The sequence below is a fragment of the Cyrtonyx montezumae genome, unplaced genomic scaffold (assembly GCF_038088225.1).
Source record: "Cyrtonyx montezumae isolate F1298 unplaced genomic scaffold, pur_monq_1.0 scaffold_15, whole genome shotgun sequence".
NCBI lineage: Eukaryota > Metazoa > Chordata > Aves > Galliformes > Odontophoridae > Cyrtonyx > Cyrtonyx montezumae.
Window position 1 is genome coordinate 8032078 of NW_027071881.1, and position 11620 is coordinate 8043697.

Consider the following 11620-nt stretch of genomic DNA (forward strand, 5'->3'; position numbering starts at 1 on the left):
ATCCTTATAGCTTATTTACACAAATTACCATTTATTTCATAAATATCTGCCCTGCTGCCCGCTCCCAGCTCTGCGTGGCAGTGGCAGCGCAGCTCCGAGACGGCTCCGTTCCGTGCTTTGCTTCTCCTTTTCCTTTGTGTTTCGTTTTTCCTCCCCCCCCCCCTCCCCTCCCCACCCCCACCGCCGCCCTTTGCTCGGAGGTCTCAGCCCCACGGCCGCTCCGCCCGCCCCGTCCAACAACGCACGTAGGGGCGGCCCCGTGCCGGGGAGCAGGCTGGGGGTGGGGGGGGTGGCACTCGGGGTGGGGGGGGTGGGGGGTGCGGCTACTTGGGAGAGCCCTCTCCCCATCCGCCCCCACTTTTAATAAATATTTATACTGTGCTGTACAAAAGACCAGTGCTTCTCAGCCCCGGGGCGGGGGGGAGGGGGGGGAGTTGGGCGTGCTGAGCGCCCCGACGGTCACTTGGGGGACTCTCTGCCGGGCGACAGCTCCCGCTGGCTCTCCAGCCCGCTCACCAGTCTCTGGATGTTCTGCAGTTCGTTGAGGGATTCCTTCAGGGAACCTTTAGGGGGGGAGGCGGAGGGGCGCTGGGTTTTGTGCACGTCGGGGAGGGGGCTGGGCTCGCGGCTGCTGCCCGCCTTGGAGCCCTCGGAGCCGGGGTTGAGGTTGGAGGGGAGGCCGGTGGTGAGCAGGTTGGTGCTGGGGGGGATGCTGACCGGGAGCTGATAGGGGCTGAAGCGCAGGCGAGGGCGGCTGCTGCTCAGGAAGGGATTGCGGGACAGCGGCCCCGCAGCGGCGGCTGCGCTGGTGGCCGGCATGGCCGAGGCGGCTGCTGCTGCTGCTGCCATGTAGGTGTAGGGGTAGGGGAAGAGGCCGCCGAAAGTGGGCATCGGGATTCCCTGCGGAGAGAGGAGAGAGGGGAGAGGTGAGAGCTGCACGGCGTCTGCCCCGTGGGGAAGTGAAATTAATGAGAACGCGGCGTGGGGTGTCCCTGCGGCTGGGTGGGTACGGCTGGGGATGCCCAGCTGCCAGCTGAGCACCTGGTGTCGGGCATGGAGTGCTCCCTGCGACCTGCTAGGGGCACAGTGCTATAGGGCAGCAGTGGGGCTGGGTCTCTGAGTGCTCGGTGTGCCCGGCCGCTCATTATCACTGAGCCCAGAACGCATTAAAACTCATTGTTGGGTCACATCAAGAAACGAGAGGAGTCTGAGGTATCTTTGTGCATTGCAGCACGGGGACACGACAGAGGTGTTGGTGTCACAGGGCTGGTGGGGACAGCAGGAGCTTTTTTCTGTGAAACCACAGAAAAATCAGAATCCCTCCTTAAATCAGCTCTGGGACCTCCATTCTGAGCGCCCCTCCGTGTCCTGCCCTTGTCACACCACAAGTGGGGTGGCTGCCTGTCCCCATGGGCTGGGGAAGGCCCCATGAGAGCCACGCTGGGGCCACTCCCTTGTGTCTGCAGCCCAGGGGTGACACCAGGTCTGTGCCCCGATGTGTTTTAGGATTTTCAGGAAGAATGTTTCTTTCTGAAGAGGGCCCCAGTGCAGTGGGGATGGGGACAGGGCCGCGGGTGGGTGCTTACCTGAGAGGCCAGCATGTGCTGGGAGAGGTGGAATGGGAAGGGGGTGGCTGTCCCCGCTGCTCCTGGGGCGGATGAGAGCGCCCCATTCTCCAGGCTGCCACCTCCGGTCACCGAGGCCAGCAAATGTCCCATGCCCATCGCAGAGAAAGCCCCAGGGGCCATGGCAAACTGTCCCGGGTGGATGAAGAGGGGCTGCCCAGCACCCAAAGGGCTGAAGAACTGCTGCCCATGGAGCCCAGAGAGCGCCAGGCTCTGCAGGTGCCCAGCACTCAGGTGTGGGGGGCTGTCCGTGTGCACCATCAGTGGGGCGAAGGCCTCCTTGCCCAGCCCGACCCCCTCTGTGTCCTTCTTGCCCTGCTCCGGCTCTTTCCTCCTCCCTTCCACTTTGTCCTTCTCCATGCCCCGTGTGCCAAACAGACCCTCACCGGGGCCGTCCCCTGGGGATGCTCCATCCTTGGCTTTCTCCGGGCTGTGTCTCTCCTTGCCCCGCTCGTCGGGGCACCGTGGGCTGCCACGGGGTGATGTGTCCTCTCCACCCGGGCTGCCGCCCGCTGGCCGCTCCTCGGGCATCTTCTCCACCTCTGCATCGCTGTCAGCCCCGGGCTTCTCCTCTGCAAAGGGATGGAGAGGTCAGAGGGAGGCAACGAGAGGGCCGAGTGACCTCGCCACGGGGAAAAGCGGCAGAGGTGAAGCCCCGTCACAATTAATGGGAGAGCTCGGTTAAAAATGGGAAGGCAGAAAGCGTACACTCCTGGAATCAGAGTCCAATATGGCAGAGGTAAAGCCCCCTCACAATCAACGGGACAACTTGGTAAAATGGGAAGGTGGAAATCGAGGAATAACGGAATGGTTGTGGTTGGAAGGGACCGAATGGGCCCTCGTGCCACGGTCACCGTGGGGGCTCACGGGGATGAAGAGCAGCAGCCCCAGTGCTCTGCCAAACAGGAAAAACACGTTTGCTGGAGGCTCGAGCTGCTTGCTCTCATCAGCTGTGAACCCAAAGCGGGTGGTGGGGTGGAGGATGGAGGGTGAGGGATGGAGGGCGAGGGATGGAGGGCAGACGGTGCTGGGCTTTGGTTCTGTGCAGATTTAATTACGCCGGGCTGATCAATAGCGCTCCGCAGATGCACTCTGGACACACAGATTGGGTCGGGTGAAGGAGGTGCTTTAGGGGAAAGGTTCACCGCCGTCTTCGCTGCAGGGGATTTTGATTTAATTTAAATGTAAAAAGGAGCATCGAGCCCTCGGAGGAAGGGGAAACTGAGGTGAGGGGATGGCGGCGGGCACGGGATGGTGGGAGCCCTGCCGTGCCGCTCCGGCACCGCCGCTCCCCACGCCCTGCAGAAGCCCCCGGTGAGGCTGAGACCCTCTGAGAGCCCTCTGAAAGAAGAGAGGGTTTCATAAACCCTCCCAGCAGCTCAGCCCGGGGGGGAAGGGGGGGCTGCAGTTTTGATGAAGGTTTGCAGGGGATCGAGCTGGTGGGAAATTGAAAGAACGACGGATGGACGGCGTGGTGCGACACGGTCCAGCATCTAAAAACCGCAACGTGGGAACTGCTGGGTTATTTTCATTGCCCGGCTCTGAGCCCCGGTGTTACAGCTTTTTTTTTCCCCTTTTAAAATGACTATTATTACTATTTTTTTTTCCGGGAGCACTGAGCTGGCCATGAAAGGCAGAGCGACGCCGGACACCCTCTCAGCACGGGGCCTGCCCGCCTCTGCTCCCTGTTTACACCGCTGTATAAACAGGAAAATGTTGCACACCGTGAATGCCATTCGCATCTGCTGGGGCCGCTCCCGTCCTCCCAACCGTGCCCATACTCCGCGCTTCCCTGCGAGCGCCGCAACCCCAACGGTGGAGGGATTTTGGTGACCCCTCCTCTATCAGCAGCCCCCGAGGACTCCCTGAACCAGGCGATAATTTGGGAGCCGTGCCCCCCTCCCACCCAATCCTCCGCACCGTCGGGGCTGGGAGCGGGGCCGCGTTACCTCTGCCGCTGCCCTTCAGGCGCAGGGGGCTGGGGAGGGGGCCCACGGGGGAGTGCAGAGCGTCGCGCACCGCCGACGGTTCGCAGGAGGACGCGTCCGATTCGCCGCCGTCTCGGTCGGGTTTGCAGGGCTCCTCGTACATCCGCAGCGACGGCAGCGAGAGCTGCTTCCTGCGCACGGGGAGAGGCGGCTCAGCTCCGCGCGGGGTCCTCCGCACAGCGCGCAGCCTTTACCCGCCCTTACCTCTTCTCCCGACGGCCGTTGCCCGTGTCCCGAAAGCCTTTGGCGAAGGGGTTGTTATCGATTTTCAGCTGCGTGATCTGCGGGGACACGGAGAGAAGCGACTGACGCCTTGCCCGCCCCCCACCCCTTACCCAACACCCCCCCCCCCGGCGCCCCCTGCCCGCCCCCGCGGCGCCCTCGGATCTGTCCGTCCCCTCGGGGCCGTCGGGGGGTCGCGGCCGGGCGGGGGTGCACCGCGCACGTTGCGAAACGCGCCGTGTCCCCGCTTTAACACAGCACATGCTTTATTAAAAATGATGCTGAGGTTTCGCCTGAATTATTAATAGCGTCTTAATGATAGGAAGTTATTTTTCACGGCCCCCCGGAGGGAAGATGGCGACTGAGCCGCGCTGCGCTGGTTAAAAGCTATTCTTATCCCTCCCCGCGACGGGCTGCTGGGGCCGGCGACATTAGGGCGCTCAATAATGCATGGCTCTGAAACACGGCCCCGAGAGGGACGCTTTAAAAATGCATGGCCCGGCCCGACGGGGCCCCCGCCCGCCCGACGGAGCCCACCGGCAGGCAGCGTGCGGCGGGCGGGCAGACAGAGTGCTCGTTAATCGATTGTGACTCTTCGTCATAAACTTTACGAGGGAAACAAGCCCACCAGGACCCTCAGACAGAGCTGTCAATTAGCATCAGCAGCCGAGGGGGGGGGGAGGTGGGGGTCAGCTTTTGGGTTAAGGCACACACGCGCGCACGGAGCCCTCGGAGGGGCCGCTCCCCCCCCCCCCCCCCCCCGACACAAAGGGTGACAATCGCTAAATCACAGAAAGTGACTGAAATGGGCTTCTCCAGCTCTGATTTTTTGGCTTTTCCGTGGCACCTTCTGCATGAGGGCCACCCAGGCCACACTGCCCGCGGTGTAGGGAAGGTGCTACTGAGCCCGGAGGGAAATTAATAATAGGAATCTTTGCTACAGAGCTAATAATAATGGTAATAATAATAATAATAACATGGAGAGTGCCTCCTTTTAGGGTTTGGGCTCCAACCATTCTCCCGTCGTCGCCTTTTTGCTGCTCTGCCCAGAATATTCCATCGCAGCAGCCTCTGGGGTTGGGCAACGTCACGAGAACAGAGCCCCAAAAAGGGGCAGGGGACGGGGTGCAGGAGCTGGGGCCGCTCTGTGGGGCTGGGGGTCGGTGCAGGGGTGGGGTCGGGTGCTGCCGGCCCTACCTTGTCGTTCTGGTAGGCGGTGACGGCGATGAAGTCGGTCTCGGGGAACACGTAGGTGCGGAAGGTGCTGTAGGGCAGCTTGAGGATGTCGTTGGCCCGCACGATGTGGAAGCGGGGCTGGTATTTGTGCATGGAGTTCAGGATGGTCTGGTGGGGGGAGAGAGAGAGAGAAGAGCCCGCAGTCAGCCCCACCAGTCTGCCTCCCCGCGAAACCCTTTCTTTCTCCCCAGAAAATAAATAATAAAATAAAATAAATAGTAAAAAGAAACGTCCAAATCCATCGTGAGGAGAGAACAGCAGCTGCTGCCAGAGAGGGAGAAGTCTTTTTTTTTTTTCTGTTGGTGCCGTGGCCCGATCTGCCCCCAGAGAAGGAGGTCAGGGGGAAGGCACAGCAAGAAAGCAGCGAGCGGGATCCCTCGATTCATCACCGCCCTGACAACGCCAGGTGAATTCACAACGCATTTCCAGCCGCTTTTAATATTCCCGTCCTTATTTTATTTTATTTTTTCTTGAATGATAAAGAAATCCCTTTTACCCCATCACTAAAATAACCCCAAACGAAGCGCGGAGCTCCGCGCATCGCAACGCGCGGCTCAGAGCAGCGCCGGGAGCGGACGGACGATTTTCCCGTCCAGGTGTCCGAGCCCCTCTCCCACCCCCACGCAGCCTTTCCCTATTTTTAATAAAATCAACGCGATTTTCAGCCCCCGGGGCCCCGTTCCCCGCCGTTTCCCTCCGAGAAGCGCCGATCATTCCCGACGTGAGGAGCTCGGGCCGCAGCGCGGCTCTCCCCGCTCCGATTCGGTCTGGGCACGGCCAAAAGCTGCAGTGATTTTTGTCCGAAACCGCCGAATAATTATCACTTCATTTCGTTTTAGAAGGCAATAAAAAAAGAAATCCCCCTTTTTTAACCCCGGCAATAATCACCTGCTGATGGGCTGTCGGGTCGCGGGGACACTGATATCATCTAAGCGGTATTTCTCGTGAAAATGGTGCAAAAAACGCCTCGTTCGGGAGCTCAGAGCAGCGGTCCTTAACCCAAATCCTCCTCCCTCCCTGAGCAGATGGGCACTGCCTAAACCCGCAGCTCGGACGGAGCCGAAAGCTTTGGCGTGCGGGACTCGGTCCGAGCGCTGAACCGAACCGATTTTTTTCCCCCACGATCCAAAAATAAAATAAAATAAAATAAAATGCTTTTTGCGAGCCTCTCTCCATCGATTCCCCTCGCTGCCTCTAAATAGCCGCGAGGTGTTTTATTTATCCAACGCACCGTTTCCTCTCTAAATCGTACAAAAAGGTCAGAAAGAGAGAAAAGTTTCCTGGGGCCGCAGTTCCCGACGGTCCCTTCTGGGTGTTCGGTGCCGCCGACCCCGTCTGAGCTCAGGGCTCGGCCCCGTTGCCCCCCAGCTCTCCCCGACACCCGCTGGCATTTTTCCCCTCAGGACCGCGTTGTGTCCCCCTCTTTCTGAGCTCCTCCGAGGACGGCTAGCTTCGACCGTTTCATTTCTTTCCTTTATCCCTCTCTCTATTTTTTTTTTTTAATGTTATTATGATTATTATTTTGCTTTGGTTGCTTTATTTTTATTTTTTCTTTCTTCCTTTCTTTTCTCCCTCCGGAAGGCGATGCAGATATGATCAATACGGAAATAGACAGAGGTGTTCGGGAGCCTTCCAGGCTCAGCCGGTGCGGAGCGGCCGCTGCCAACCGCTTTGGCTCAGCTCCCACCGCGCAAACCCCGCGCAGGTGCCGCCCCCGACCCCGCACCGCACGGCCCGGCCCGAGGGGACGTCCCGGGCCGTACCTGCCCGGTCACACTGCCACAAGCCCGGCCGCACCGTCGGGGCCGTCCCCGCCGCCTCCCCAGCCCGGCCTCCCCCGATCTCGGCCCCGTTTTCCCCCGGGGAGGTGCGGGGGACCACGACGCGGCGCGACCCCGGGAGGGGACCGCTAAAACCTTTCCGCTGCCCCCGGGGCGGACCCGGCTCGCTCTGCCCCGCGGTCACACTTACAAAGCCGTGTTTGTCCGAGATGTTGTTGGTGAGTTTGAGTTTGTGAAAGGCAACGGGTTTGGCCATCCACTGCTCGCCGGTGGCAGGGCTGTCGGGGTGGATGTACATGCGTTTGGGCATCTCCGGGTCGGCCTTCCCGGCCACCATCCAGCGGGAGTTGTGGAACTTGTACCGGCAGTCGTCGGCCGCAACTATATCCATGAGCAAAATGTATTTGGCCTTCTTGTCCAGGCCGCTCACCCGCACCTTGAACGGGGGGAACATCCTCCTGCGGAGAGACGCGCAGCGCTGCAGGGAGCGACCCTCGACGGCCTCAGCCAACCCCCCACCCCACCCCGGCCCAGCCCCGGCCCCGAGGGGTGCCCAGCTCTTAGGAAAAAAGCTCCGAGTCCCATTGCAGGAAGGAAGGGGCAGAGAGGAAAACGCGAATCCTTTTTCGCTGCGCTTCTTTAGGGTCCCCCTCCCCGAACCGGGACCGGGGGTGGGGAAAATTTGGCAGAGAGGAACCGCGGAGAGCGACGTAAATAAATACGACGGCGCTCAAATGAGCGCGCACAGATTTAATTTGAGATCGCGCTTAATTACGGAGAACGGGGGCGGGTGGGGGGGGGGTCCGGGGGGGGGGGGGGAGGGTGGGAAATACATAAAAAGAAAAATTCCCGGTTCTTACCTCCCGGATTTGGTGATCACCATCTCGGTGCCCAGCTTGTGGAATTGGTCCCAAAGCTCTTTGGCTTCCAGCGTCACTTTGGGGTCGTCCTCCACCTCCTCCTCGGGCTCCAGGCTCTTGAGGGAGCGCAGATGGGCTGCCTGGTGGTGGTGGCCCAGCGCCGAGACGTGCAGCCCGGCCTCGGCCGCCCCGGCCAGCCCCGGGTCCGGCATGGGCTTGGCCAGAGCAGCCGGAGGCAGAGCCAGAGCGGGGAAAAAAGAGGGCTGCGCGGCGGCGAGGAAAGCAGACATGGGGAAGTCGGCCGGCCGGGGAGCGTGGAAGGGGTGGTAAGCCATGGCAGTCCCTGGGAAGGCTGGATCTCTCATCGGTGCATCCACAAATCCAGGAGAAAAAGAGGGATTCCCTTTTGTTAAAAAAAAAAAAAGCAAAAAAACAAAAAAACGATAATAATAGCGATAATGATAAAAATATAGGTGTGCGGTTTGGCTTTCTTATTTTTATTATTATTATTATTTTCTCCTCTCTCCTGTCCAGCGAATTCGCTCTGGAAGAGGAAGGAAAACGGACAGCAAAATTTAAAAACAATAATAATAATAAAAAGAACCAACAACAAACGCGACGACGCACACACGGAGGAGAAAAAAAAAACAAAAAGGTGAAAAACGGCGGAACTGAATCTGGGGGGGGGAAAAAATAAGAAAAAAAATTAAAAAGAATGAAAAAAAAAAAAAACCAACCAAAAAAAAAAGAAACCAACAAGGCAGTTCCCGGCTCCTGGGACTCCCGTTCTGCGGAGGGCACAGAGTAGGTCCTTTTTTGTTGTTGTTGTTGCGGCGAAGGGAGAAGAGAGCGGGGGCGAAGCCCTCCCGGAGAAGTCCTTCCCGGCACCGGAGCGGAGCGGCGGTCGGAGCGGGGAGGGCCGCGCCGCTCACACCCCCGAGGGCTCCGGTTCAGCCCCGCAGAGCTCCGCACCGCTGCGCGCTCCGCGGTTCGGCCGAGCGCTGCTCATGGCTCGAGGAGCCGGAGTGGGGAACGGTCGGATCTTGTCGTGATCTCTGTAAAACTGTGACTATCTCACATGTCCTTCCTGCTCTGATCCGCCCGCTAATGAGCCAAGCCCCCTTGATTGCTGATTTTACGCGTTTCAGACCAATTGTGGATCTGCATAGGCGTGGTTTTGACAGCTCCGGCCAAGCTCCGGGCGCGGGGAGGGGGGGAGGAGGAGGAGGAGGGGGAATGGGGGGGGAGGTTGGGAGGGAGGGAGGACGGGAAGAAGGGAAAAAAAAAAAGAGAGAGAAAAAAAAAAAAAAAGAAGAAGGTGTCGGAAGCATCGGCAGTAAGAAAACATGTCAACAGAATAAAATATTAACCAATGACAGAGAAAAGTGCTCGAAATCCCACCCCCGGCTCCTTTCCGCATACCGGGTCAGCCCTGGCTGCGTCGCGGCCGGGGAGCGGCCACCGCCGGCGCGGGGACAGCGCGGAGCCGGGGCCGGAGCGGGGGGTGCGGGGAACGCGGGGCCGCTCGGAGCCGGGGGGCATCGGGGGGTGGGGGGTGGGGGGGGAGAGGCGGGGGCCGTCCCGTCGGTTTCCGCGGGCGGAGGCGTAGGGCCTGGGGGGGGAGCGGCCGGGGGAGCTCGGCGGCCGCCGTCTTACGACAGATCCTGGAAAGAGGATCAAGGTGGGGCCCGCCCCGCCGCGCACCGCCGGCAACCGACGGGGCGGCCCGGGCTCGGCCGCCGGGAGCACGGCGGAGAGCTGCAGGCGGAGAGGCCCAGAGCGGTGAGCTCCATCCAGCGCGGGTGAGTGGAGGAGACCCGCGCCCTGCACTCGCTCCCGGCCCCTGCACGGCCGCTCCGATGGGGGGGTGGGGGGTGGCACGCTGGGAGCTCCGCGCGGATCCCGCCGTCGGGGCGCCCCGCGAGGTGCCCTCCCGTTGGGGCCGCGCTGCGCTGCCCGGCCCGAGGGGCTGTTTACCCGGGCGGGGGGAGGCAGATAAGGCGGAGGGGAAATGCCGGGGCTGTTTGCTGAGGGATTAGGGCCGGTCCCGCCGCGCCGGGGCCCGGGGTGGGGGTCGGGGGGGGGCGGCGGGCGCGGTGGGTGTCCCCGCGGAGAGGTCCGTTTGGAGATCTGCGCTGATTAACTGAGGGCTGCGGTGGCTGAAGAGGGCCCTGGCGCCAGGCGGCTGAGCCCTCACAATAAAGACCCGTCTCTTGTCACTTCATATTTACCCCCAAATCTTCAAAAAGCGCCCTGCGATCCTTACAAGGCTCCTGCCCCTGCCGCCTGCGCTGCGGCCAGACGGGACGGGGAGAGAGGGGGGCGGAGGGGGGCCCCCTCCTCTGCCCATGGCTCCGCGGGTGCGCAGCGAAGCGCTGCTGTCCTGGGGACCGCGGTGGGCCACTCTCCGCGCAGGGTGGGACGCGGGAACCCCCGGCAGCCCCCTCCCCACCGCCACATCTCCTCTGTTTTTCCCCACACCGTGGCCCATCGTGGTGACAGCAAACCCCGGTGCTGCGAAGGGCCCGAGGAGAAGCCCCAGAGGCGGCCGCATCCCGTCCCGTCCCGCGGCAGGTTCACCTCCAGCCGCCGCCTCCCGACGGGGCGGACGCAGCGCGGCCACGGCGGGGCTGCCCGCACCGGTCCCGGCCGCCGCGGGAGGGTGGGGGGCGGGGGGGGGGGGTATCGGTCCCGCTGACCATTGAACGGGGAGAGGTGGCGAGCGGGGATTGAAATTTAGACCTCCTTTGGACTTTGCTTCCTCGCCACCGCGGAAATCTGCTGACGGCAGCTTTGGCAAAAAATGGGGCTTGCTCGGGCTTTTTTTTTTTTTCCTCTTTTTTTTTTTTTTTTCCTCCAAGCACACCCGGACCCTCACGTCGCCCCACTCCAGGGCACTGCTCAGACCCGCGGACACCGCGCCCGCAGCTCCGAGGGGCACCGCGGGGCCCCGCAAAGAAACGTCGCCTCTCCCCGGGTCCTGGGACCCCCGCGTCTACCGCCCCGGCGCAGCTGTAACGTCGCGGACACCCACGCCTGCAGAATAAAAATCGATCCAGAGCCGCTTCGTCTCCCCGAGCCTCTGTGGCCGCGCCCGTCGGTGGGACAGCCGAGGTGGGGCACACGGGGACGCCGCGCACCCATTCCCCGGGGCAGCTCCGCTCGCGAAACCGCCTTCGGGCGCCCGTGTCCGTGGACGGTGCGGTACAGTGGATCTCCGAGACACGCTCCTCGGCCACAGCCGGGCCCTGGGCAGGGGGAGCTGCCGCCTCGCACCCTGCCCGAGCCCGTGGGCCTTTTCCCAGGCGAGGGGGAGCAAAGGGTCCCCGCACCATCCCGCCCCTAGTGCCGCCGGTCCCTGGGCGCTGCTTCCTTCGGAGCTCCGTGTGCGGCCCCGACGGCGCTCCCCGGGCCGGGCGGCATCAGCCGGGCTCCACCGAGGGACCGCTCCGGGGGATCAGCCCCGAGGAATGGGCCCGGCCCGGCCGCCCCCGCGCCGCGGCCCCGCTCCCTCTTCCCTTTCATCTCTGCCCATCTCCACTCATCATCTCTTTTCTATTTTTAGCCGGTAGACTTAGGCCTTGGCGCCAGGCCGTTTAAGACCTGTCAAAGTCCTTCATATTTCCCTCATGTCACATGGACCTTTCGCTCCCTTCCCCGCGCCATGCGAGGGCCGTAATTTGGATCTGTGAGCTGGTGAGCAAATGCAATTTGCTCTTCTCCATCGCTGCGTTGTCTCCGTGACCCCAGCCAGCAGGACGGCTGGTGTCCTGTCCGGGGCACTTACACAAATTGCGGCTGATTGATGAAAAATAACAATTCTCCCAAGCAGCCGGGCCTCCTCCTTCCCCTCCTCCCGGCTCCTCCGGGCTGAGACGGCTCCGCACCCCGGGCCGCTCCCCCCGATG

At 62.0% G+C, this 11620-nt stretch overlaps 1 protein-coding gene across 1 annotated transcript; it reads right to left on the reverse strand.

Moving 5' to 3' along the window:
* Positions 1-312: 312 nt before the first annotated feature.
* On the reverse strand, positions 313-8288 carry TBX2 (T-box transcription factor 2). The gene is made up of 7 exons (XM_065732027.1): positions 7713-8288; positions 7043-7310; positions 5033-5179; positions 3818-3894; positions 3575-3744; positions 1587-2197; positions 313-900 (listed from the first exon to the last, which is right to left on the reverse strand). Exons 1-7 carry the CDS (start codon positions 8075-8077, stop codon positions 460-462), a joined length of 2079 nt encoding a protein of 692 aa, XP_065588099.1. The 5' UTR covers positions 8078-8288; the 3' UTR covers positions 313-459.
* Between the last annotated feature and the right edge of the window lie 3332 nt (positions 8289-11620).

Bases quoted from the DNA above. Each gene is read 5' to 3' on its own strand.
- TBX2 (XM_065732027.1), bottom strand. From the start codon at position 8,077: ATGAGAGATCCAGCCTTCCCAGGGACTGCCATGGCTTACCACCCCTTC. The intron at 3,745-3,817 runs GTAAGGGCGGGT...CCCCGTGCGCAG, and splicing joins AACGGCCGTCGGGAGAAGAG to GAAGCAGCTCTCGCTGCCGT. The intron at 901-1,586 runs GTAAGCACCCAC...CTCTCTCCGCAG, and splicing joins AGCACATGCTGGCCTCTCAG to GGAATCCCGATGCCCACTTT.